General features: G+C 45.3%; 1 protein-coding gene across 2 annotated transcripts in view; it reads right to left on the bottom strand.

Annotated features, from left to right (window-relative positions):
• Itgb5 (integrin subunit beta 5) overlaps positions 1-25,401 on the bottom strand; it is a 114,125-nt gene extending 88,724 nt beyond the window's left edge. Inside the window, exons 1-3 of one of the 2 annotated variants that reach the window (XM_076868025.2) lie at positions 24,899-25,401; positions 12,043-12,128; positions 2,980-3,184 (exon numbers count right to left, since the gene is read on the bottom strand). In XM_076868025.2, the coding sequence (XP_076724140.2) occupies positions 2,980-3,184; positions 12,043-12,128; positions 24,899-24,968 (361 nt within the window). In that variant the 5' untranslated portion in view covers positions 24,969-25,401. The remainder of the gene's footprint in view (positions 1-2,979; positions 3,185-12,042; positions 12,129-24,898) is intronic. The other variant, XM_076868024.2, reaches the window with a different exon arrangement.
• Positions 25,402-27,995: the final 2,594 nt, after the last annotated feature.

Genomic DNA, 27,995 nt, shown 5'->3' with positions numbered 1-27,995 from the left:
ACACAGCACCTGCATTTTGTATAAACACAGGATCATGTTTCCCTTTTCATTTCCAACACTGGAAACAATATCAGAATGCTTAGCAAGAGAAGTGACTATACCCAGTAAGACTGATTTCTTTTTTCTTTAATTGAGCATACATTGGCAAATGGCGTAAACCTGCTATTGCTCAAATAGCTTCTCTGACTCCTCCATGGGGCTGTTTTAGAAGCCAGCTGGTCAGTTGAGCCAGTCTCTCTACTTACTGTTGCGCTTTAATTTTAATTTTTAAAATGGGAATCATTAAAACTGTAGCATCTTTGGCTTTGTGTGGCATCCAACTCTTTCCTTAACTAAATCTACCCTAAGAAATAAGAATTTGCTGCCACCGAGGGTATTTCTTGGAGAGAACCCCACAGGTTCTGAGAGCTATTCTAGATGCCAAGCTTCAAAAGCCTCCCAGGATGTTGACGCTGAAACTACAAATCCTTTAGGAAATATGACTTTTGCTCCTTATCTTCAAAGATTATTGAATGAAAATAGCACAAGATTACAAATACATTCTGACTATAGGTATACAAAAATATGAACACAGGTAAATAAAGACAGAAAGTATAGTAAAAGTACAAAATAATGTGTTAAAATGGATGATTTTTCTAGAATTTCTTTTAAATTACTGTTACACTATTATTCTGATGAAAAGAAAGATACAGCATTCACATTCGTGGATATCCATTCCTATACTACACCATGTTCTAATATCCCAATAGTCCACAGTAAGACCTACAGCCCCTGCTCAGTTAGAACCCCCACCCTGAACCTGTGTGCATGTGTATTCTTTTCCCCAGGGTACATCACTCCACATTGGGGCTCAGCTGACTCTGCTCCCACCCACACAGTGCTGTGAGGACTCCTTCCTCTCCTCTTTCATCCTAGTATCCCACCACACAAACAGCTGAGTGACACTTAGAGTGAGAAGATTTTCAAAACTCCCAACTTAATCCTACCCCTGATCTCTGGGCAGGCAATCCAGGAGTTTGGGCATCCCCATTCAAACCTACATCTAGCATCTTTGGTCATTATCCTTTGAAAATAATATTTTAACTTTTTAAAGTCCTTTAAGACAAAAAGGTCTCATGTAAGCCTCTGAATGTGCCAGTCGGGGTCTAGACAAAGATCCTGAAATGCTGAGGGGAGGAATAACCTGCTGTTATGGTTTGGATGGGAGGTGTCCCCCAAAAGCCCATGTGTGAGACAATGCAAGAAGGTTCAGAGGAGAAATGAGTGGGTTGTGAGAGTTAACCCAATCAGTGAATTAATCCCCTGATAGGGATTAACTGAGTGGTAACTGAAGGTGTGGAGTATGGCCTGTAAGAAGTGTGAATGGGAGCATGACTTTGGGGTGTATATTTGTATGTGGCAAGTGGAGACCTCTCTGCTTCCTGATCACGATGTGAGCCACTTCCCTCTACCACACTCTTCTGCCATGATGTTCAGCCTCACCTGGAGCCCCAGAAAATGGAGCCGGCTGTCTATGGACTGAGACCTCGAAAACCATAAGCCCTTATATAAACCTTTCCTCCTCTACAGATGTTCTGGAGGGATGGACACTCCTGCTCATACTCCTGACTTGGGTGTCAAGCTTCTAGCTCACCAAAGTCCCAGCAGAAGAGCCTTCAGCCAAAGGCGAGTCTGTCACCAATGGTGAAGTGTACTCTCTTTCAGTCACAGCAGCGAAAAAGCTGACTAAAACACCTGCCCAGGGCCTGTGAGCTAGGGATAGAGCCAGAGCTGAAGCCCAGAACAGCCAAGCAGATCCACAATCATCCCACTGTTCCAAGCTGCCCTGAAGCCTAAAACTTCACCTAGAAATAGTTATTGCCAGTGGTTTTCTAGACAACAGGATAGATGAAATGTCCAAAAGCAAGGGAATTTGGAAAAATTCTGCCCCTTTCCAACAACGTGACACTTTCTAGTTTAGCCACATGAACATCTACCCTTTCACACCACAAGGGTTCTAAAACGCAGAACGTGAGATGAGGGCAGAGGCAAAGTAGAAACAACCACGGGCTTGTAGTCACAAAGGCCTGGCACTGAATCAGATTGGCCATTTCCTGAGAGACCTCAGCAGCTTATTTCCTCATGGGCACAATGGCAGGTCAAGTATTTAGCACATGGTGGCTATACAGAAACTGTTAGTTTCCTTCTATGACCATCGACTGTAGGGCTCGCAGGGGGTCTGGGGTCCTAGAACAAAATATCGCTAAAAACTTGTCCTTTTAGAATGCCACTGACTCAAATGGAATTTGCTGACAGGAGAGAGTAGCACTTTTTTCCTAGAAGTAGCACTTTCCCTGAGCAACCTGCCTGAACTAGGGAGTAAATCCACCAGCCCCAGAAAAAAACCACAGCACTAATCACAAGAGCCTGAAGGTGGAAACAGCCCCAATGTCCATTCACAGATGAATAGATAAACAAAATGTGGACTATCCATACAATGGAATGTCATTCAGTCTTCAAGAGGAAGGAAATTCTGCCACATGTCATGACATGGATGAACCCTGAAAACACACTGGGTAACAGCAAAGGACAAACGTGTGGTTCCACCTATAGGAGGGACCTAACACAGTCGAATCCACAGAGACAGAAAGGAGATACAGATTAGCCCTCGGAATGAAGATCTACTGTCTGATGGGTACAGAATTTCTGTTGGGGATGATAAAAAAGTTCTGGATGATGAAAATAGTGGTGATGTCCCCATATGGTGAACTGAACTATACACTTAAAAATGGTTAAGATGGTAGATCTTATGTTATATATTCTACCACATTTTTTTTTTAAATAGGAAAGATATCCCATTCATCCAAAAGGGCCTTGTTCTCTGCTTCCTGGGGCCTGAGCCTCTCCTCCCTTTTCCTCATTTCCCCACGTCAACATGTCCCACATCTCCTGTGGGCTTTCCTCAGCCCTGGCATCCAGCCCATCCTGAGGGCAACTCACCAGGCCGGAGGCTCACGGCAATCTCCTGTGGCGCCATCTGAATGACATCAGAGCCTGCAGCACTGGAGCCCTCGCTGCTGAGAGGCAGGTTCCGCAGGACACGGGCGCTGCTGGCCGGGCTCTCGATCTCACCTCCGCAGCCATTTCGGATGAGATTTGCCCTCAAGTCACACCGGGAGGTGACTGACCGAGGGCTGCCAAAGTCCTAGGTGGGGAAATAGAGGCAAATATAGGAGGTGGTCAGGGCAAATCTCCAGAACATCTTGGGGCCTGCTGGCCTTCAGCTCTCTACATTCCATTTCCATTGTCTGAAAATGGAGACAATAGTAATCTTGTGTGTGTGTGTGTGTGTGTACACCAGGAATGGAACCCAGGAGCACTTAACCACTGAGCCACATCCCAGCCCCTTTTAGTTTTTATTTTGAGACAGGGTCTTGCCAAGTTGTTTAGGGCCTTGCTCCAACTGAGGTGTTGGATATGAAAGCATTTTGTCAACTCCAAATGCATAATAAAATTGGCTTCATTGTTATTTTAATGATTAAAATGTTCCTGTCGACCTGATTAGCAAGGAAAAGAAACTAAACTGGTCACAGGGTATATAGATAAAATTCTTTTTAAAAGATACACAGAGTGAGGGATTGATTCCAGGACCCATTCACAGATACTAAAATCTATGGATGCTCAAGTTCCTTATGTAAAATGGCGTAGTGTTTGCATATAATCTATGTATGTTCTACCATTACTTTCTAAAGGCACCCCTAGATGATTTATGACACCTAATATAATGTAAATGCTACATAAATAGTTGTTATACTACAATACTGTACTGTTTAGGGGATAGTGACAAGAAGATAATTCTGGATGTGTTTAGTACAGATGCAACCTTTAAAAAAAATAGCATTTTCCACTTGCAAAAAAAAGATACACACATGATGGAGAAGTCCTTGCTCAGGTATTCACAAGTGAACTTTTGCTGGGCCCACACCTATAATCCTAGTTACCCAGGATGCTGAGACAGGAGGATGCCAAATTCAAGGTCAGCCTGGCCAAATTAGCAAGACTTTGTCTCAAAATAAAAAATAAAAAAGGGCTGAGGCTGTAGCTAAGTGGTAGGGCACTTGTTTAGCATGCAGGAGGCCCTGGTTTCAACCCCCAAGGTCTCAATAGAAAAAGAAAAGTGAATATTTGAGCTTCTCACACCTCAGCTTTGTGGGCACTGGATATTACACAGCCATTCTCCAGAACAACAGGGCAGCATGTGGGGAATGAAGACCCAGCAGTCTAATCCTAGAAGTTTATCATAAGAAAATAATGGGAATAGGGGGAAGGTCTATAAGAAGATGTATATTGCAGTATCATTTATAATACCATGAACTTATAAACTTGGAAACTTAAATTGCCTAAACCTACGAAAAATATGGCCCTTCAATAGTCATGACAAATAATTGTGAAGATCCAGCAGAAATTTCAAAATGTTGACAATAAGGGGGGGAAAAAAACAGAAAACAGAATTGAATCTGCAGTAGAATTTGAAAGAAAAATGTTAAATGAGATGTTACTGCAGAGGTCCCAACATATTTTTGTTTTTATCTTTATTATTGTTGGTATAACAAAGATCTTTTATGTCCTTAAGTTGGATTTGGGAGAAAGCGGTGCCTCGGAATGAACTGGGGCATCAGAAGTCTGAGGCATTAAGTTTAAAATGAAATAATACACTTTGTTATAAAATCTGGCACCTGTAAGTGTGGATCATTTTCAGGGAAAGGGTTTTTTCAATGACAAAGCAAGCCTAGGTTCCTCTCCGAACAAGACCTGTCACTGATGGATGTAAAAAATATATCTGCTCCTCCAGCTGGCGGGAGGCCAGCTCTATGTCCCACAACCTGTGATTGTCTGGAGGAGCTAGGACACTGATCTGTTTCCCTCCCTCTGTAACACTTTGTCACAAAGCCTCAGATGAGTCAGTGTCCCTAGACGGCTGTGTGAGAAGCCAGACTGCTGGCAGAAGCACAGAAATCAGAGGGTCACACCCTTCACCGAGGTCTGGCTCCCCAGGACTAATCAATGCCCTCATTTGCAAAATTCAAGAACAAAAAGTCAATAAGATTGTGCAGTATTTTAAATAAGTAGAACCAGATGTATTGTCCTGGGCCTGCATGGTAGCTTTTGTTTCTTTGTTTTCTGGATTCTTAAAATAATTGAATGATTTTTTCATATGGGTATTGATCCCCTGGGGATCTGGCCTGTCAACAACCTCAGGGAATGCACTCATACAATGTGATTCCACATTTTATGGAACAAAGGGGGGGGGGTGGAATTATTATTCTGGGCCTGTATTTCAAACCTAGGGTTTCCAAACTGGGTTCCAGGTAGTCAAGCTCGGCTCTAAAGCAGCAGTTCTAATGAAGCAATGAGGAAAACACAGGGATTGGGGGAAGAGAGTGAACTTTTTAAAGACCCAAAAGGATTGGTCTGCCGTTCTGAGCTGTCTGAGGCAGAGATCTAATTAGGTGCCCAGAGTTTGAAGGGCTCAGGGTTTACCTGCCCAGAGCTTACTCAGAGAATTTCTGAACTCCCTGCTGGCTCCTCCAGCTCTAAAAAGCTACAGTGCTTGGTCCCATTCTGATGTTCAAGGTGCCCCTGTGTTGATCAGTCTTGGACCCTACCACCAGCTCAGCCATGAAAGCAACTTTGTCTCACCCCGAATGATGGGAACCCAACACCTCCTTTTGGTTTGGACCAGCTTACACTCTGGAATAGACTTAGTCTACTGGTCTTGAGCCAGATAGGTCACAGAGCCAACCTGCTTCACCAACAGGAAGCAGTTGGTGGTTCTTCCACAGCCTCAGCCACTCACTTGGGTTGGTCATCCTGACCATCTCTGACTGCCTGGGTACTTGAACTAATGGCAAACCTCATCTGAGCTTCCCAGACATCCTGCTCAACCAGATTGTTGATAGACACTGCCAGTCCATGACAAAGGAGTTGAACAGGGCTATCTTCTGGCCAGGGAAAATGTACTTGCCCGGATCATCAAGAAACTAAAGTCTAGATGGCACAACTCTGAGGCACCCAGATTGTGCCAATTGCAACCTTAGTAGGGCTTCTTTATTCTCTAGGTTGTTAGCAACAAAGCCCTCTTCAGTTCCAGCACCCCTGGATTCCCTGTTCCCTGCACAAACAGCTACCATCATGAACTCCTGCACTGTCACCTGCATTGCCATTGTAAGAGCCACCATTGATTACATTAAAGCTGCAACTTGCAGGGTGACTTTGGGAGTGCCAATCAAGTCAGCAATGTGACAGTACAAGGGAGTATCATGCATCTCCATCATCAATGTGTCAACCTCCTCCCCTTTCACAATGTTAGTGGCTTGCTGCTTGGGGCAGGCCCAGGGGTTTTATTGATGTGCTTAACCGTCTCTGAGACATCTTTACCTGTATACCAACTCTTGTCATCTTCCCCGAGCTCTAGGGTCCAAAAACCATCAACTGAGGAAGTACTGGTCAGAGTAAGTCTGAAGAAATGTGGAGACAAAGGCAATCACCTGAAGAGTAGGATTCCAAAGAGTGTGACATCTTTCTGGCTTGGTCTGAAAATAGCCATGACTAGTTTCTAGCCATAGGTTCTTGTTGCCCAAGAAAGGGACAGAGTGCCGCAGATCCCAGTATGGAGTGTTAACCCCATGACAAAGAACTTCTCCTTTCGCCCGGATGTCCTTTCTAGATATTTTAATTCCAGAAAAATGAATATTTAAAGAGAGGAAACCAAAACCACAGAGACCAGGGGAAGATCTTTCTGACGGGTGTGACCTTTTAGGTACACAAACAATATGAATCAAGAAAATATCTCAGGGCCCCTAATTGTGAGCACTAAGCTCAGTGAATGCAGCTGCCTCAAATTATAAACCTCTGGGGGAAAAGAAAAAATCATGATTAAGAATAATCCTCCTCACATGACACCCAAATGTTTAATGTCCTAAGGGCTTCTGATCCCAGAGACCCGACACCCAGACCTCTGCAGGGAACTGGACACAGCACATTCCAAGGGGAGGGGCTCTTAAATGCATCACTTGGTACCACTTCTACTTGTGAGGAACCAGAGGTCCACAAGCCTAAATTCACCAGAGAAGTTTGGGTTCGTCTGGCCCTGGCTTCCTGGGCCCGAGTTTGGTGCTTTGCTGCATCTGCTTCCAACTCAGCCAAGGCCACGTGAAATTCTGCAGCAGGAAACTGACCAGGCCCTCGGATTCCTGCCGCTAAATTTAATATTTATTTGCTGCCCCAACTGCAGAGATCTTCCTGCCACCTATCACACTGGAAGAGTAAACATTCCCTTGATACAGAGAAACAGATACAGAGGGGCAGATACAGAAACAGATACTCTTAGGAAAGGGGAAGGGGAACTTCTCTCAACATGGAAAAGGAGACAAGTGAAGAGATGAGAAACTGCAGGCCCTGGAAGAAAACAAACCCAGCCTCATGCTGGGCCTCTAACCAGTCACCAACACTGGTGTTTGAACTTGATGTAAGTCGCCATTCGGGGCTCGACTCCTCCATGGCCTGGAATGTGGAGAACATAATGCCATCCCTATTTGTTGTAACATGGTAACTCCTGACTCCCTGGACATTCTGTTCATGGAAATCTCTTTCCCTGCAGTCAAGGCCAGAGCTCAGGAGCATTAAGGCATCCGGCACCAAGGCCAGTACATTCAAGTTCTCCTATCTGTGCCAGGCCAGTGACTGTGCTATTTGAATACTACCCTGCCCACTGCTGCCAAAGCTAAAAAACTCTAGCAAGATGTGGGTCTTTGGGAGAGAACAAATTTCCATGTGTCCCTGAAACAAGTGAAGAGATGAGAAACTGCAGGTCCTGGAAGAAAACAAATCTAGGCAGGAAAGGGAGACTGCTGGGCCCAATCCCTGGGATGAGGAGGGAAGAAACAAACCGACAGACAGGCAGAGGGCCAAGGTGGAGAAGTGGGCACAGGCAGGGAACCCACTGCAATGGCCTTCTTCCCTGGATGGGCCGTCTGACCAGCCAAGGCTGCAGCCCTGCTTGGCAGAACCCTCGTGGATTTGAGGGGAGAGTAACTGATGACAAACCGAAATTTGTGTTGTGTGCCAGCAACACACTGCTATGCATGCTGCCTGCCTGGGGGACAGAGATCCCTTTGCCAGCTTTCAATCGGCTCATTTAATTCACTGAACAAATACTTATAAGACACCTATAATGGGCCAAGATTATCCATTCATTTGGTCTGAGCACAAAAAAGATGTTCTCTTAAAGAATCTTTTTTTTTATTGTGAGCTGGAATGAACGCTGACTCCATTTCTTCCTTAGCTCAAACGTAAATCCACTCAAAGTGTCTCTTGTCCATTTCCTGCCAACATCACTGCCCCAGAAGACCCAGCTTGCTGACCCGCCTCTCATCTCTCTCCCTCCTCACTTGCGCCTCCAATTCCATGGAGCCCTTCATTCTTTCTTCTCCATCTCTGCCTTCAAGGGCAAGGACCCCTGCCCAGCCCAGGCCTCACCAGTCTCCTCCATACCTGACCTGCTTCCACCCACCCAAACACCCCTGGCCTCACCGCTTTTCCCACAGGTGGTGGCTGTACCTTCTGGATTTCACGACAGCCTGGTGTCCTCCAGGGTCAAGTCAGTTCAGAGTCTCACTTTCACCCTCACAACCTCTGCACATAGCCAGCCCTGAGTGTGAGCTTTCCTGCCTTTGCCCCCTGCCTCCCTCCCCAGCTCTGCCTCCGGTCCTCCCTGGGAACACCTCAGCCTGACCTTGGGCAGGCTACCTTGGCCTGCCACCTGTGGATCAGGCTGCCCTGGGCCTCGCCAGGAAGCACCCACACGCTCTCCTCCATGCATGCTCCTTGGTATAGTGGCTGGGTTGTGGAACTTCTCATCTTGGGAGAGAAGCAAATTTTTCATTAAAAAAGCAACAGACCAGGCTGAGGCTGGGGCTCAATGGTAGAGCGCTTGCCTAGCGTGTGTGAGACACTGAGTTCGAGTCTCAGCACCACATATAATTAAGTAAAGGTCCATTGACAAGTTAAAAAAAAAATTTAAAAAAATACAAGTTTATCAAAAGAAAAAAAAAAAGCAGTGGATCAAGTAGGTAATAAACTGCTGGAGTTTGTCGTGTGTTCTATGCTGAGCAGGACAAACAGTAGCGTTAAGTGTTCAAGTGGGCCAAAAAAATGTGGGGCCAAGATAGGCTAGAATAAGATGGGGGGAAGATGAGGGGCAGGGGGAGTGTGGACAGGTGAAGACAGGCAGCAGTCCACCTGGTGTCAGAGTAGAGAAGGGCCTAGAGACCCCAGCCATGAAGGTGGAAGGTAAGTGTGAAGCCCCAGCAAACCACAGTTAGGAAACAAAGGCAAGAGGGCCAGGGTGAGCAGGACCACTCAGGGGAATGCAGCAGAGAGAACCAGCAGGAAGTGCTGTGTAGGGGGCAGTAAGGAAGGACACAGGCTGACTCCAATACAGCACCTGTGGGAGAGTATGGTTCAGAGGAGGTGGAATTAGGGTACTATGGGTGTGAAGTACAGAGGCAAGGAGTCCCCTGGGCCAATCTCAAGTAAAAATGAGGAGGCCATTATGGGATCTGCAGTGGGCAGAAACCCACAGGGAATGTGCTATGGATTCATGAAGAGAGGAGGGAGGTGGCATCACAAGAATGCACTGGCCAAGAGACCTGCCCCTCCTGGCTGTCCACTAGGTACCAGCCCTCAATGTCCTCTCACATCCTGTGTGCCTGGCAGAGACCTTATTCCTCCAACAATGTCCCAGGATGTGGTTAAGAAGGCACTGGCTGACTTATTCCTTCTTGCTAAGGAACAGGATGATAGAAATCATTCCCAAACGCTCTGAAGAGATCCAGCTCCCTGAAACACACTCATGCCCTGGCGAAAGTTCACCCCAGTAAAGATGGGAAGCTGCATTCCAGGGCAGTCACAGGGAGGTCTTCAGCCAAGAATGAGGCCCCTCGTAGGCAGAGGAGGAGCTGGTGGGCTAGATAGGGAACCCCTGTGTGGGCTGGGCCAACAGTATGCTCCTCAGGAGAACCTCATTCACTGTCAACATCAGGAGGTCAGACTTGTGGAAGTACTAGCACAAGAAAGGAAGAAACTTAAGTAAACAATGGACTCTGGGTGCTCACATCTCACCAGGAAATAAGCATGAGTGACAGCAGCAGTTTGCTGGATAACTTATTCAGGAGATGCAGGGAACTGAGCAGTCCCACCCAAAAGCCCTCCCATGCATTGACCTCACCACATACTCTGTGTAATGCTGGAGGCTAGGAAACATCATCTTCATTTTATACATCAAAGTATTAAGAGGAAATCAGGGGCTGGGGCAGTAGCTCAGTGGTAGAGTGCTTGCCTTCACGTGTGAGGCCTTGGGTTCGAGCCTCAGGACCATATAAAAAATAAATTGATAAAGATATTGTGGGTTCATCTACAATTTTAAAACAAATTTTAAAGAGAGAGAAAATCATGGCAAAGCTGAGATTTAAACTTTGCTTTCTAACTCCATGTTTGTTTAACAGTTTTTTTTAAAAATCAAATAGGAATTTCTTCCAGATTCTTGGCTGAATACTGGGTATGCCAAGGTGAATAAAACCATCTAATTTTGCAAAAAGATGATGATTTAGTTGGAAACACATATAAAAACAAATTAACCCAGTAAGGAGTTATAAGTGCTATATAAGGAATACAGAATAAGGGGAGACAGAGTGTCACAGCCTGTAAGAAATAAACAGCCGTCCAGTGAAATCCTTCAACTAATATTTATTGAGCAACTTCTGCGTGCTGGGCACTATGCTGAGTGCTGAAGATAAAGCAATGATGTTGTTCTTCTCTTTTGAGATAAAACTCTTGCTGTAACATTCCAGTAAAGCTGGGGGTTTCATTCTCATGTAAAAGGAATGGATGGATGGATGGATGCAATAGACAGATGCATAGACAGATGGACAGGTGTGTATGAAGGGAAGTCATGAGAGTTTTCCGAGTAGATGGGTTTGAATTGGAAAGAGTTGGTGAAGAGAAGGTGGAAAGCTGGTAGCTGTGAAGGGAGAAGGAGCAGATGGGAAGTCATGAGGGGTTCCTCAGCAGGGCTCTGAGGGTTTTCAAGTAGCTCCCTCTGGTGAAAGGCAGGAGTGAGGGTGGGCAAGGGATGACAGCAGGCAGAAAGGCAGAGGCCTTGGGACTTGGATCCGTCCTGTAGGTCAGAGGGAACCAAAAAGGGTTTAAAGAAAGTTTGTTACAAAGACACTATAAGTGCAAATATGATTCAGGGTTTATACATGGAGGAGATTCCTCTCTCAAAGTAACTTGTTTAGTAATCTTGCTCCCCAGTAGAAAAGGTTGTAGAGAGTCTCGAGGGTAAGACGCAGAACCTTCTAGAGGAAAGGGCCTGGGCCCAGAAGTACAAGTAGGAAAATTCAAACCCCAGCTTTGATACACCTGTGTGGCCTTCGACAAATCAATTTACTCAGATTGTCAATAAAATGGGTGTGTTTACATCCACTTGATGGAGCTGTTGTGGGGGTTAGAGACACTATAGATATGATGAGTGGCATCCAGCAGGGGTCCACACATGATGGGTTTGGCAGTTCTTAGACAAAGGTCAAAAAGCTGTAAGGAAGTCCCATTTGCTTTCCACAAAAAAGGGAAGAAAAGCCTTGTTTCCCCAAAACAAGATTAACATTCAACACCATCAAGAGGCCCAATAAAACTTCTCATTTCGTGAACTCAGATTTGTCATCATTCTGGATGGAAGCAGAAGAGGCAGCTTGTAGGATCTGCACATGCTCGTGTGTGTGTGTGTGTGTGTGTGTGTGTGTGTGTGTGTGGTGCTGGGGATGGAACCCAAGGCTATGCAAGCGAGGCAAGCACCCTACCAACTGAGCTACATCCCCAGCCCTGTATGTGCTTTTTATGTACACTGGATCTATGTGCTGTGCTGTGGTGTTGTCCCCTTCCTTTCCTCTCCCCCATAACACTCCTTCCCTCCTCTCCCCTGTCCCCCACCAGCCCCCGACATACCTCTTTGGAGCACCAGGCACATTTTGGGTGGATTAGCAGACATTCTTCACACGAGGTGGCACTTCCACTGGTGCAAATGTTGAGTCCTTCAAAGCAAGATAAAGATGCAATTAGTTCCTGACTTTGAATCTGAGTGATGAGACCTTTGAATGGCTTGGGGTGTATGTATGGGGGAGGGTTGCTTCCTTCTTTAACAGCAAGTCTGAGGCTGAAGGGTTCCCCACTGCAGATTGCAAGTTAAGGCTTATTTACTGAGGCCAAACATGGAGTTTTTGAAGCATCTACCCAGCATGCACACTTGTGTTAGCAACCCCCTTCTCTTCTGCTGGGCCTCCTTGGATTCCCATCTGTTTTCTCCATAACTCAGCAAACCCTCCCTCATTGAGGGAGAAGAGGACCCCCTTACACTTGGTCTGTCCAATAAAGGCAAAATAGTATAAGTAAGAAAAAGAATGGATTGGCTTCATTCAGGCATAAAAAAGAAAATCCTAAATTAGATACTATCTAGTCAAAATCTACAGTATATTGTCAGGGCACAGGGGTGCATGCCTCTAATCCCAGCTGTTCTGGAGGCTGAGGCAGGAGGATTGGGAGTTTAAAACCAGTTTCGGCAATTTAGTGAGGCCCTAAGCAATTTAGCTAGACCCTGTCTCAAAATATAAACATGGTCGGGGATGTGGCTCAGTGGTTAAGTGCACCTGGGTTCCAATCCCTAGTATCAAAAAGCAAAAAACAAACAAACGAAAAGAAAAAACAAACCTATGGTACACTAAAAGAAGCTGGCAAGCCTCTTAAAAAGAAATGCAAGTTAAGATAAAGGAAATTCATTGACTCAAATATCTATTAACAGGTCAAAGAGGAAAAATCATATCATTGCCTGGTAGGTAATGAAAAAGCTCTTGATAAAATTCAAAACTCATCCTGATAATATTTTTTTTAAATCAGAAAATAAGATTATAAGGAAACTGTTTTATCACTAGTAAAGGTTACTTAATTCAAACCTAGGCAAGTCTTCTTCCTCCCACCCCACTAACTGGGAAGGGGTCTCCAAAACCAGGCTCAACTGTGAGGGCAAGAGTAATAAGTCCACAGCCCTTTCTCCTGTGGACCCCCCTCCTACTCACCCACCACCAACAACACAACTCTCCTGGGTGAGATTCACCATCTCTGTCTTTCCCTTCCTTTCTGAACCATTACTTCTACACATTACTTTTGACTAAGAGCAAATCTTGCTGGTCATTCATTCATATTCCCTGGATGAGATTAATTCTATTTGGTCTTCTTGGCACTATTTGGTCTCTCCTGATCATTGTTTTTGCAAAAAGAAAAGGAGAGAAGCACACTGGATGGATGGAAAGGAAAGAAACCCAGGGCCACCACCCTAGGAAGAGGGTTCAGATGGTAAGGGGGGAAAATTAAAGAAAGTAGAGAAGAAAATATAGGAAGGTAGAAGATGGTTACCTAGTTCCACTAGACACCATGAAAATGTTTTGTAAGATAATCAATATCATTTCTAAACACTAACAATGACCTGGAAAAGAAATCAAGAAAGCAATTCCATTTATGATAGCATCAAAACCACAACAAACAAAATACTTAGAAATAAATTTAAGTATTGAGGTGAAAGATCTATACACTGAAAACTACAAAAACTGATGAAAGAAATAGAAGAAGACCCTCTGAAATAGAAAGATATCCTGTACTCACAGTTTAGAAAAATTAATATTGTTAAAATGTCCATGCCACCAAAAACCATCTACAGATTGTTCAATGCAATTGAACAATCAATGAACAATGCAATTGAACAAGCAATGAACAATTCAATGCAATTCCTACCAAAATTCCAATGGTATTTTTCACACAAATAGTAAAAAAAAAAAAAAAAAAAAAAAAAAAAATCTAAAATTCACATTAAACTACAAAAGACCTCAAACAGCCAAAGCAAAGCAATCAAACAAAAAGAATAAAGCTAGATGAATCACAATATTTGATTTCAAAATACACTTACTATAAAGCCATTATCAGCTACTTGGGAAGCTGAAGCAGGAGGATCATGAACTCAGGGCCAGTCTGAAACAGGATGAGACTCCATCTCAAAAAAGAAAAAATAATGATAATAATAATAAAAAGTTGCCAGGTACAATGGCACAAGCTTGTAATGCCAACAACTTGGAGGCTGAGGCAGGAGGATCGAGAGTTCAAAGAGAGCTTTAGTAACTTAGCAAGGCCCTAAGCAACTTAGTGAGATCCAGTGTCAAAACTTTAAAAAATAAAAATAAAAAGGGCTGGGGATGTGGCTCTGTGTTACACATCCCTGGCTCAATCCCAAAGCAACCTACAAAACTATAGTAATCAAAGCAAAATGGTACAGCATAAAACAGACATAGACCAACGGAACAGAATAGAGAGCCCAGAAAAAAAATCCACGCACTTATGGCAAGCTGATCTTCAATAACAGTGCCAAGAAAACACAGAGAAGAAAGGCTGGCCTCCTCAATAAATGGTGTTGGAACAACTGGATAGTCACATGCATAAAAATGATATTAGACCTTGTCTCACCCCATGTGCAAAAATCAACTCGAGATCGATTAAAGAGTTAAAAAGAGCTAAAACTATAAAGTTGCCAGAAGAAAACACAGGAAGAAAGTTTCACAACATTGGTTTCAGCAGTGATTTTTTTTTTTTTTTTTGGATCCTATTTCAAAACAGACCACAAGACCAAAAATTGACAAATTGACAGAAAATAAGATTGTAAGGAAACTGTTTTATCACTGGTAAAGGTTACTTAATTCAAACCTAGGCAGATCTTCTTCCTCCCACCCCTCTAACTGGGAAGGGGTCTCTAGAGCCAGGCTCAACTGTGAGGGTAAGATTATATCAATCTGAAAAGCTCATGCACAGTGAAGGAAACGCTCAACTGAATGAAGAGACAACAAACAGTATGGGGGAGAATATTTGCAAACCATAAATCTGAGAATGAATTAATATCCCAAATACTCAGGGAACTCCAACAAGTCAATGGTAAGAAAACAAATAGCCTAATTAAAATATGGGCAAAGGATCTCAACAGATATTTCTCAAAAAGCAAACAAATGGCCAAAAGGTGCATGAAATGTTCCACATTACTAATCATCAGGGAAATGCAAATTAAAACCATAATGAGCTATCACTTCATACCTGTTAGAATGACTATTATCAAAAACAAAAGATAAAAAGCATCATAGAGGATCCAGAGAAAGGGTTGTCCTTGTACATTGTTAATGAGAAAGCAGAAAGCAAGAGTTCAAAGAGAGCTTTAGTAACTTAGCAAGGCCCTAAGCAACTTAATGAGATCTGATCTAAGTCCACTGTGGAAGTTACTCAAAAAAAAAACTAAAAATAGGGACTGGGGATGTAGCTCAGTGGTAACCGTGCTTGCTTAGCATGCCTGAGTTGCTGGAACCAACTCCCAGTACCAGGAAAAAATAAATAAATAAATAAATAAATAAATAAAACTAGAACCACCATATGATCCAACAATCCTGCTTCCAAGTATAGATCCAAAGGAAATGAAATCAATATTTCAAAAAGATACTCATACTCCATGTTCACCATAGCACTAGTCACTACAGCCAAGATACAGAATCAACCTAAGTGTCCATAGGCGAATGAATGGATAAAGAAAATGTGGTGTATACATATAATAGAATGTTATTAAGCTTTTTAAAATGAAGGAAATCCTTAAATGGATAAATCTGGAGGACATTATACTAAGTGAAATAAGCCAGTCACAGAACGACAAACACTGTGTGACCTCACTGATACCTGAAACAGTGAAATCTAGAACCATGGAAATCATAGAAGCACAGAGTAGAGTAGAAAGGCAGTTTTTAGTTACCAGGGACTAGTGGGGGTGGGGAATGGGGAGATGTTGGTCAAAAGGTACAAAATCTTAAATGGTGTGAATAAGTTCTGGAGGTCAGTTAGTTGTACAGCATGGTGACATCGGGTAATATATTAAATACTTAAAAATTGCTAAGACAGTATAATTTCAACATTCTTACCACACACACACACACAAAATAACTGAGGTGATAAACATTTTCATTAGCTTAATTGTGGCAATAACTTTATAAGGTATACCTATATCAAAATATCACATTGTAATCCCAATGACTCAGGAGGCTGAGGCAGGAGGATGGTCAGTTTGAGGTCAGCCTCAGCAACTTAGTGAGACCCTCAGCAACTTAGCGAGACCCTGTCTCAAAACAAAAAATAAAAAGGGCTGAGGATGCAGCTCAGTGGTTGAGCACCCTTTGGTTCAATCCCTGATTGAAACAATAAGTATAACAAACAATTAATAAAACACACTGCATATTGTAAATATATATTATCTGTTACTATATATTTGTCAAGTATACCTCCATAAAATGAGAAAAATAAAAATTTATATGAAAAAAATATAAAATAAATATATATAAAATGAGAAAAAAATAAGAATATATAATTTTAAAACAAAATGTTAAACCGAAAAAGAGAAGAAGTATCAAAACAGAGGGGCAGAAAAGGCCTCTGGAAACTCTAACCTTTCCCCAGTTTGCTAATTTCAACTTCCTGCTTCTCCTTTGTCATCAGAAGTAAGACCCAAAGGAATCATAAATGGCAAAGGAACCCGCTGGGCAGGATAGGGGCGGGTGAGATGCGCTGGGAAACTGCACTGGTGTCTTCCTGAGGGGCATTGGAAGGAACACTAGTTGGGAGAAGAACAGCAGCTGAGACAGGAGGAGGAATAGACAGAGCCTGCCATGCTGGAAAGGAAAGAGGGAGGATTTGTGAGCCAAAGAGGGTGTGAACAGCGGTTTCCGCCAGCCAGGGACCTGACCCTAAACCCGGGGCCCCTCGTCTGCCTCACACCCAGTGAACCAGGGGCTCCAGGGCAGGCATCCTCAGACACCTTCTCATACCAGGCCTGCAGCCAGAGTTCCTGGGTGCCACTGAGACCTATGGCCCCGCATGACCTTCTTTAGCAAGAAGAGTCCTCCCAAGTCTCAGAGCACAGTCCACTAGGAAGCTGGGCCTGCTGCCTGCCCTCACCCACTCCTCCTTTCTAGTTTTAAAATGAAACCACTCAGTGATTTCCAAACAGGCACATAAGCCTTCAAAAATGAGAGCCTGAGGGCGGGGGTTGTGGCTCAGTGGTAGAACACTAGCCCAGCATGTGTGAGGCACTGGGTTCGATCCCTGGCACCACATAAAACTAAATAAAATAAACATATTATGTCCGTCCACTACTTAAAAAATATTTAAAAATGTTTAAAAAAACAAAACAAAACAAAACAAAAAAAAAAAAACCAAAAAACGAGAGCCTGAGTTGGAAAAGAGTTTCAAAATGCTGGTTCCATTTTTGGGTCAAATCCCCTTTCCTGTCAGAGGGAAGAAAAACATCTAGAAAAATGTTACTGTCCTTCTCCTTTCTTCAACCTCATCAGATACAAATTCAGGCCCTTGTGACATCTTTTAACTATGAAATCACTGCAATAAAATAATAGAATTGCAGCTGAGCTCAGTGGTACACACCTGTAATCCCAGTGACTAGGGAGGCTGAGGCCGGAGGATGGCAAGTTCAAGGTCAGCCTCAGCAACTTAGTGAGGCCCTGTCTCAAAAGTTAAAAGGACTGGGGATGTAGCTCAGTGGTTAAGTGCCCCTGGGTTCAATCCCCAGTACCAAAATAAATAAACGAATCAATAATGGATTGCAGAACCTTGAAGCTAGAACAGTTTTAGATGAGCTAGTTCAGTGGCCTCATTTTACAGATGAAAACATGAAAAAAGCTGAGTAATGCCTTGAAACAAGGAGCCCTGGGTCTGAAGAGGTCACAAATGGAAAGTGCCCAAATGGGATGCCTGCCAGGTAATCCCTACACCATCCTCCACCCAGGGCTGCCTTGGCCACTGAGTTCCAGGGCTCCTGGAGGAGATCTCTAACAGCCCTTTGGTCAAAAAGGAATATGAGGGCAGAGGCCTAGTTTAGGACTCTGCTTACAGCCACATAAATTCACCAACAATCCTCCCTAACTACCAAAGCCTCCTCTGGGAACTTGGGCTGGGGATCCAGGGCCTAGAGTGGTAAGAGCTCCTCGGGTCTAATCAATCCAGACCAGACAGGTCTCTAGTCTTCTGGTCTACCAGCCTCAAAGACCTTGGACACATATGGAAAGGGTGCAATGGATGTGACAGACACTGGTATGAAATATATTGAAAAACTAAAAAACTTAAGTGATAGTGCATTATTAATTATTTTATATTATTAGTCTATATTCACATGCAATAATAAAGAAGTTTTACAGCCCTCAAAACAATCGCCCTAAAATTAGGTTGCTATTGCGACAGATTCAAATTCAAGACACCCACACCAAGTACATCCTAAATGCTGAGCACTGGACTGGAGGAGGCTGGAGATTCACAAATACCCAGCCCCAGGCCCTGCTTCCCAGAGCTCACCATGTGCCAGTTACCAGGTACCAGACAGGAGCTCCAGGACCACAGGCTGTGCGGATGTGTGTCCTAGGGCCAAAGTTGCTCCCTTTGGCATCTCTCCTCTCTCCACCTATTAATATTTCAGAGACTTTGGATTTGGCTAGATGAGTCACTCGGCGCCAATAAGCGGTTTGAAAAGGAAGCAATGAATAAAAAGCTGAGCAGCTGGAGTTCACAAATGTCAGAGTGTTGTGTCTAAGTCATGGAGATAGGCACTAGTGGCCCAGATGGCAGCCACATCTTTCCTTGGTTGGTGTTTTGCACCGTGGCTATTCCCAGTTCGGCTTCAATTCCCTGTGGCCCTCTGGCTTTGAGGATCTGAAGTCTGGGGTTTACTGTAAACTATCATCTAAAAATATGCTCTACTTCCGAAACTCATGGACTTGCCCCTTTCTTTCATCAGTCATATCCAGGCAGCCACCATGTCCGGCTGATCATTCCTTCAAGATGCACGGAATGTTTCTCCTAATCCAACCCTTCCTGCCTGCCCCCTCCAGTGTCAACAGCTCAAGCCAGCCCTCTGGTCTAATTTCCTGCAGTAGCCTCCCGTCTGGCCTCCCTCCACTCAGCCTCTCCCACTTCTGTCCCACCCCACATCTCCAAGGTCATAAAACTATACTCAAGCATAAATCGGATTTGCCTGATCCAAAAACACTCAATGGGATAAAAAGTGAGTGCTGAAGTGGATGTCAACCTGGAATGACCCTTTGCCTTGAAGGTGACAAACCACTGAAGTGCTTGTCCCCATGCCTGAACTATGCCATATACATCTGTCACACAATACACAAAAGATTTCCAGTGTAGAATCTAACAACTAAATAACCAATGTCCAAAGTTATTACCATGATACAAGTATGCCCTAGGAAGTTTCCACCTCAATTAGTTCCCATCTGAGACTGCCTTTCTGAATATCAGACTCCTGCCAGCCAACCAGAAACATTGGCTTTACAAATATGATTTCTGTCTTTAAAACAGCAATTCGTGTACTGTATGGTATTCAATACTGTATTCCATTGTATGGATTCTATATATAAATGAGAATGGGCCTGTTCTCTGAATATTAAGACAAAGCTTACTCCAATATATTGCCAAATTTAAAATAAAAAGCAAGATGTAGAACAGTATGTTCACTGTTACTTTTGAATAAAAACACATAAGAGATATTTGTAACATGAGTATAGAAATACTTATACATAAGGAACCTAACAGGGATCCTCTGTGCAGGGAACGCAATCATCAGGGGACTATCCTGAGCTAATGGACAACAAGAAGGAAGAGAGGCTTCTCACTGTACCCTAGTTATACTTTTAAGAAATATGTATGTTACGTATTCAAAAATTAATTGAAAAAGAGGCCATTGATTACCAATAATTCCATCTAATCATGAAAAAAAAAAAAAAACATCAGCTAAACCCTAATAGGACACAGTCCTCAAAATAACTGACCAATACTTGTCAAAACTGTCAAGGTTAGCTGGGGATGTAGCTTAGTGGTAGAGGACTTGCCTAGCATGCATGAGGCCCTGGTTTCAATCCCCAGCACCAAAAATAGATAGAAAAAAGAAGAAAAAGAAAGAGCATAAAATAAAAACCTGTCAAGGCCATTGAAAACAAGGAAAAACTGAGAAACTGTCATTGTCAGGAGAAACCCAAGGAGACATGACAACCCCACATGGTATACTAGATAGGATCCTACAACAGAAAAAAAAAAAAAAAAAGTAAAAACTAAGGCAATCTGAATAAAATGTGGACTTAGGTTAAGAGAGTATTATCAATGTAGTTCACAACTGCAACAAACGAGGATGCTAACGGCAATGGGGGTGGGGTGTAGAACGGATAGCAACTCTATGATATTCTCAGCCTTCCTATAAATCTGAAATCATTCTAAATTTTTAGGACTTTTTTTTTTTTTAAAGCCATTGAAACCACAGGATGTGGAGTGTGTGGGGAATTGATAGAGTGCTCAGCACTGATGACCTTGGGCAAGTCACGTAGCCCTCCCTCAGCTTCCTCATAGGCAGTCAGATAAACAGGCACATTAGACAGCAGAAGTACTAAGGAGGAAGACAGAGGAAGGAAAGGAGATAGGAAGCAAGAGGCTGACGCAGGAAGTGGCAGCTTTGGTTGGTAATGGCTGGGGATACCAAGTGATTGAGCAGGAAACACTTGAGAAGAGATTTTGGGGATTGGGGGAAGTGGAAGGGCCTGCCCCGGGGGCCTGGCTGGCTGCTAGAAGATCAGAGGCGGCACAGGCTGCTGGAGTGAAGTGCCTGAGGGGAGAGTAGTGACGGGTCAGAGCAGAAGGGTAAGCATTCCCATGTGAGGACTTCGCAAAGCCACCAGAAAGTTTTAAGCACAGCAACACGATCTGACTTAAAACACGATCTGGCTAAAGTTTCAACAGGATCATTGTGAGAGCTGAGAATACCTAGAAGGGTCAAGTGCACGAATCCACCCCAACTCTACAAGAGACCACCTCTGAACAATTCAGCTGAGGTCGGGAGGGGATCCTGCAAGGAGAGGGCAGCACATCTAGGCACCCCCAAAGTACCAGCCACAGGGGATAAGTCAACCTGTCCTGGCACAGACTCTTCACCCCATGGCCCTGCAAGCAAGAAGCCTCACCAACAAATGGATGCTTATAAATAAAGGGGTCTGTTTAGAAAGCCCACTAATCCCATTCCAACTGGAAGGAAGGAAAACAAAGCATGGCCATCGGTTTTCCAAAGCCCCAGCCTGGCCAACTGAAAATACCTGTGGAAAGGCCCCATCCCAGAAACCCAGCTCCACACGCCCTGTGAAAGGAACCCTATTATTTAAGCACAGTGAAATTGTCCCACATTACTGATATCTTAAAACTTCTCCGAATATTTCCATAATCAGGCTAAAGAAGAAAAAGTTGTTAGCAGGGCAGGCGGGTACAAAGGGTCTTTTGCCAAACTACTTAGATATTTTAATTCTCTGTTGCCTCAGTAGCTAAATAAGCATGGAGAACAAGCAAGAGAGGAATACTAATTAGAGCTAATTAGGTCCTGCCCTCTTCTGCCTCAATCTCCTTTATAAAAAGCACCCCCCATGACTCAAGGATGATGAAGTTAAAAATGCAAACACATAGGGTAAATAGCAGTCTATAAACCAAGCCCACTGTTTGCATATTTCATTGACTGTCCTGCCATTGCCACGCCTGGGCCTGGTTACCTGAAGAGAGCAGCAAATCCAGCCAAATTCCAACAGCCCATCACAGACCAGCACTAGGCCTGGGATGGGTGAGGGCAGAAGGGAAGGGCACTGCCAGTGTGAGTCTGCTAAATAAAATGAGGGGCTCTCTTAGTATTCAGAGCATTTTAATTTTCAGGGCATTCAGTAAAAGAAACATTTGATGGCTTAAAAATATAAACTATGATATAAAACGTGACTGCAGTCGTATGGCAGGACCAAGAGCACAGTCCTTCCTCTTAGAAAGCAAGGGTGGCATGGAAAAGCCAATGAAACCTTTCCCTGGTTTTGTGAGAGGACCACTTCTTAGGGTTCCATCTGGAGACTCTTGTGGCCATGGATAAGCAAAGATACTCCTGGTGGGGAGGGGTCCATTGTTGTCAGCCTGAAGGAATACTTGTTTAAAATGAGCCCTTTAACCCTGCTCAGTGACATGGACCTATAATCCCAGCTACTCCCCAGGCTAAAGCAGGAGGATCACAAGTTCAAGGCCAGCTTTGGCAATTTAGTAAGGACCTGTCTCAAAATTTTTTTAAAAAATAAAAAGGGCTGGAATGGAAACCAGTGGTAGAGCACCCCTGTGTTCAGTCCCCAGTACCACAAACTAACAAAAAAATGAGCCTAAGGTCAGTTTCCTGCTGGATTTGTCCACTAGTCTAGGAACACCCAGGCAGGCAGTGCCTTGCAGGTCACCTCTTCCTTTCTCTGGGTGACTTTTTTGTTCAAATCATATTCCTGGTAGCAAGACAGAGGAGAAAGTACCTGCAGTGCTTAAAAGAAAAGAAAAAAGGAAGGAAGACCAAAATAGAAAGCTTGAAGTTGGCTCCGTAACATTGAGAAATGGAGAAATCACATGGGTGAACCAGTCCATCTAACCTTTTGGGGTCCCAGGGCACTAAGAGAGAGGTGGCCAGTGTTCTGCTTGCTCTGCTGCTGTTCTGCTGATCCCTGGGAGCTGACAACTCTAACAGGAAATGGCAGAAGACAAGCCTGTGGTTATAGAGATGGGCAATGGAAAAAAAGGAACCCTGAAGGCATTGGAACCACCAACCTCGATGCTTTTTCCTTATGTTGAGGTCATGTAGGATAAAGGGCACTAGACCAAAAGCCATGGTCCCTGGTCCACTGCTCTCAAACTAAGGCAGGTACAAAGTAGCAAGTGGCTTTGCCCTCTTGGGACCCTCTGCAAAATGAAGATCCTTGTGGGGATGCACATGAACTTTGAAAATGGGGAATCACAATGCAAGTGGAAAATAATGCTTTTAAAAAATTCTTTGCAACTGGAAATATTTGAGTTTTATAAGAATCACAGAATGTCAAACTGGACTGGAACTTGGATCTCCTTTAGCAGTTCCTGAACTTTTTAATTTTACAGAACACCAACACTGAAAAACAAAAGGAAAAAAAAAAAAAAAAAGAAGCAGAAAAGGAGGAAATTAATAAGGGTTGCTGGATATTTTGTTTGCCAAAAAACTAAAAACTACCATCACTAAAATGTATTAAAGAAAAATTTCTACCAATAGATAAAGGGGCACAATTTGGGGCTGGAGTTGTGGCTCAGTGGTAGAACGCTCCCCTAGCATGGGTGAGGCACTGGGTTCCATCCTCAGCACCACATAAAAATCAATGAATAAAAATAAAGGCATTGTGTCCACTTACAACCACACACAAAAAAATTTTTTTAAAGGGGGTCACAATTTCAAATTAAAGAAAAGTCATCATGAAGCAAGGGACAGTTGACAAAGAGAGGCTCCTGTATGCCACATCTTCCTCCTCTCTGCATTTCTCTAGGGTCCTATGAAAACACCAGGGATAGGTCCTGGTTGTCAGATGGGTATTTGTACTCCAGTGATCTACTCCAAGCTATGGATTGAGTATTTTCCCACAAAAGAAACCTTGCTACAGTATGAAGTTTGAATTAGGGACTGGACAAAGTTTTTGTTTGTTCAGACCCCTCCTCCACTCTCACACTGAAACCTCCACAGCCTTCATGTAAATGAGACACCGTAGGGGAAAACAGTCCTAGCCTTGGGCAGCCAGGCAACCACTTGGCTCACAAGAGCAGACCAAGTTTCTGGGGCTTGAAAGTGAATGGAGCACACCGACACGCAATTACGTGTGCAGAAAGTGTGCAGCCTGCTCTGGGTTTGTTTGTTGATTTGGAGTAGGAGGAGGAGGAGATAGGCTAGCTCATCTGTCTGGCAGCCCACAGCGCCAAACAGAGCATCCTTCCACTAGGAGCCTCCTAAATGCCACTCCCAACTCCGAAAACTTAAAAGTAGCTTAAGAGTCGTCACACAGCCTCCGGCCAGCCCAGGGCAGTGTCCGGAAAAGGCTACTTCAACACCCCCTGATCCAGAATCCTCCATAGTTAGGGCCGTGTGAGCCTCGAAGTGTTTGTGAGTTGCGGGATAAAATCAAGCAGAAAGAATCAGATTGGGACGTTCCGGTGGGGCAGTGGCTCGGGATGCTAGTCTCCCCTCGGGTTTGCAGTGACTTAGGGAGCTCAGGGGCATTACATCTTTATAGGAAGGCAATTGGCCTAGGCGCAGTGAAACTTTGGGATTCGCTATCGGGTTCTGTGCACCCGCAGTTCCAGGAGACCAGTCCTCCAGAGTCGCAGGGCGCCACGCTTTGGCTCTAGGGAAGACCCTACGTCTCGCGCCTCCCGCTGCCCTTCACCTCCCCGGGACCAGGGCACCGGCTGCATTGCTCTGCGCCTCCCCGCCCGCCCCCGATCGGTCACAAGGGCCGCTTTGTGCCCACGAGTGGAGCGCCCTGGTCCCAAAGCAGAGCTGGCGGCGGCCCTCCCGCGCCCTGGGCGCGGGCGCTCGCGGGCTCGCTCGGTCAGCAGACGGGCCAGGCTGTTTACACAGGAAGGGAAGGCTCCTCCTCGGCCGGGGAAGGGACAGGAGATCGAGACGGCCCGGCAGGGCTGCAGGCACCGGATGACGCACGCATTTCAGAAGCACCCGCGGGACTGTCCCGCGGCGGCTGGCCCACCTGAGAGTGCCCCGAGGGCACCCTCCACTGAGGCAACGCCCCCGCAGCGGCCCCTCCGAAACGCAGGCAGGCTCTGTGTGCGCTACAAAGTTTCTTTCCACTCAGTTGGAGGCGCAGCTTACCTGGGAGCCTCGGCACCAGTGCGCAAAGCCCGAGGAGGCAGGCGTACAGGGGCGCCGGGGCCCGCGGCATGGTGGGGCGCCCGGCCTCAGCGGCGGCGCGGGCGACAAACTCCGCAGGGTCGCGTGGCGGGGGCCGGGGCGCGGGGGCCTAAGGCCGGGGGCCGCAGCCTCATGCCCCGCTCGCAGTTCGGACTCAAGGCGCCCGCAGCCGAGCGGGAGGAAGGGGCGGCTGCGCTGGTCCGCGCCCGGTCGCCACCATCTCTCCCGCAGCGCTCGCAACCAAGTCTCCGGGTCGCCGCTGTCCTAGATGGCAGGCCAGGACGCCCGGGTGTTGCGGCTCGGGACAGCCGGTGCGGGCTGCTCTGGGCAGGGGAGGGACTGGCTCCGCTCGGCGTCTGCGACTTGGGCTCCCGGACGCGCCCCGCGCTGAGACTCCCCCGCGCGCCGGCACACTCTGCACTTCGCCTCCGCCCCTTCCCTTCCTCCCTCCGGCCCGCCAGGCTCCACTTTCCTCCCCTCCTTTCTCCTCCCCTTCTCTCCCTGCCAGGCCCCCGCCCGACAGCCACACGGTCAGCTTACGGCCAGGCGGGGCGAGGCGGGGCGAGCTCCGGGCTGGACCAGCTCCGCCCAGCTCCCGGACCGACCCGGGACGCAAAGGCCCTCGGGCGCCCAGGTGGAAATCCCTTCCGGCGCACTTGAAGAGTCGGGGTTCGGGGCTACTGGGTAGGGGGGCTCGCTCCGGCGCTTTAGCCAGGGAAGGGGGGTGGGTATGCACATTCCACTAGGCGAGCGGCGATTACTTGGGCCAAAGGCGGTTTTAGACTTAAAGAAGGAGAGCAGGTATGGCGCGAACCTGCCTTATCCGTCTCATCCTCCCAAAGCTGCACCTCCAACCCCGGCCTCGCCCCAGGTGGCCGTGCCTGCAGCTGCAAAGTTAAGCTCTGGATGTGGGGGAAGGGGAACACGTGGGGCTTGGAGGCACAGATGAAGGACTCCATTCAATCATTTACACTTTGCCCCTTTCGAGGATTTGAGACTAGCCAATATGCCGCTTATCAGTTTTCGTTACCAATACACTGGCGGTTTCAGTGACCAAACTGATAAACTCAAAAGGGATGCTTTATCATTTACATCTGCACCGGATCAGAAATTGCCAATAAGGGGCGCTGGGGGACTTCTCAGGAAGCTCATGCAAAGGATCCAGTGGAGTTATCAAGATCATGACGAATAGGTCGAGACTGGAATTGGTTATAGTCAAGAGAAGAAGTGGTATTTATGTAGAAGGAAGTAATAATGACACCCAGCACGGACATTGCTAACCAGGCACTGTGATAAATGCTATACTGTATTAACTCGTTCACTCAGATCAAGAAACAGGCACAGAGCGGCAAACTTCCCTGAGGAAGTGACAGCTGGAATAACTTGTCCAAAAGTTCTGAATGGCTAGACTAAAAGCAAAAGCAATAAGGAGTAAAGAGCAAGGGGGTCCCACCTTTGCAGGTCAGGAAACAGCCGGAACCAGTTGGAGAGGCACGTACAAAAGTGTTCTAACTGCCCTGCATGAGAAGTTTGGATCTTTATTTGAGCCCACTCTCACCTCCCAGACTAGCAAGGTGGTGTCCATTGCTCGAGTAAATAAAGGTATTTTTGTAGTGTGGTGTGTGGAGACAAAAATGAAATAGACCACAGCAGGCACCTCCAGTTTCACTGAAGGCCAGCGTTTCATTCTTAAATCTCATACAAATATCATGGAGTGCTATTACATCCACTCTGAGGTAAAAGTCAAATTTGTCCTCGTTTTCCAGAAAATTAATGCTACAGAAGCTACCCCCAGTTTATCTTGAGATTACCTGCCCCTCAGAGCAGTGGCCTTGGGGCTACTCACCCCAGTTTGAAAAGCAGTGATTATAAATAACGAGAAGTTAGTGAAAGAGTTTGAAACGGGAGACATCATGTGCCAAATGATTTAAAAACACTCTACTGGCAGGAATGTGTGGGGTGGATTAGACGGAAGGGGAGTCTGGTCCTGGAAACTGTGTAAACACTGCATTAATAAGTGCAGTAATGACTTGCATATGCCAAGCATTGTTTAAGTTTAGGCCCTGCACTGTCAGATCTTCTAGGCACTTCTCTACCCCAGATTGGGTGTTTCCTAACTGTTGAAATATCTCACTTTATCCCACATCCAACACAGACCACCATTTATCTTAATTACACCTGGAAGGTACTGTGATCCAACTTGTCCCTGCTGTCATTCTTACCTGCCCCCTCCCTGCCTCACCTGGTGCTTCCCAACCTGCCTAGACCTGACATAAGCCACTGAATCCTGAGTGATCCACACTCCATTATCTGAAAACAGGTATGGAGGTACCTTTTCTAATTCTTAGCTTCTGCTTTCTGTGCCTTTTTCCCTAAGAACCCCTCATTCTTTTAAATAAGCCTGAGAGCGGAGATGCCCTTCAGTTCTTTATGTCCTCCCTCTCTGCAAGTTGACCTGTACTGATGACTCCCCTTCAGGCAGGGGACAGGCAATACTTCCCATAGCCACCAAAACACTATTCTTTGTGGTTACCTCAGGCACATTCCATTTCTGATCACTGCTGAGCTGCTGAGCTCAAGGGAGGCTGCTGGGTGGATCAGTTTGACTCTTAGGGTTGGAACAAGGAAAACGCAGAGAAAATGTATGCTTCTTATTGTTAATTTTTAAATATGATTAATTTCTCTAGAATTAGCATATGATCCAACTACTCCAGTTCTTAGTGTGTATCCGAAAGAATTGAAGGCAGATTATGTGTACACCCATTTTTGTAGCAGCATTATTCACAATAGCCAAAAGGGAGAGATGACCCAAGAGTGTCCATGAATGGATGAATGGCTAAACAAAATGTATATACATACAATGGACTAGTATTCAGTCTTGAAAAGGAATGAAATTCTGACACATGCTACAACATGGATAAACCTTGAAAACATGCTAAGTATAATAAACTCAACCCAAAGGCACAAACATTATATGATTCTGCATATATACAATATCTAATACAGGCAAATTGATAGAGACAGAAAGTACAACAGAAGAGAGAATGGAGTAACAGAG

The sequence above is a fragment of the Callospermophilus lateralis genome, chromosome 10 (assembly GCF_048772815.1).
Source record: "Callospermophilus lateralis isolate mCalLat2 chromosome 10, mCalLat2.hap1, whole genome shotgun sequence".
Classification (NCBI taxonomy): Eukaryota; Metazoa; Chordata; class Mammalia; order Rodentia; family Sciuridae; genus Callospermophilus; species Callospermophilus lateralis.
Note: the sequence above shows the minus strand (reverse complement) of the source record. Positions and strands in the feature narration are given on the sequence as shown.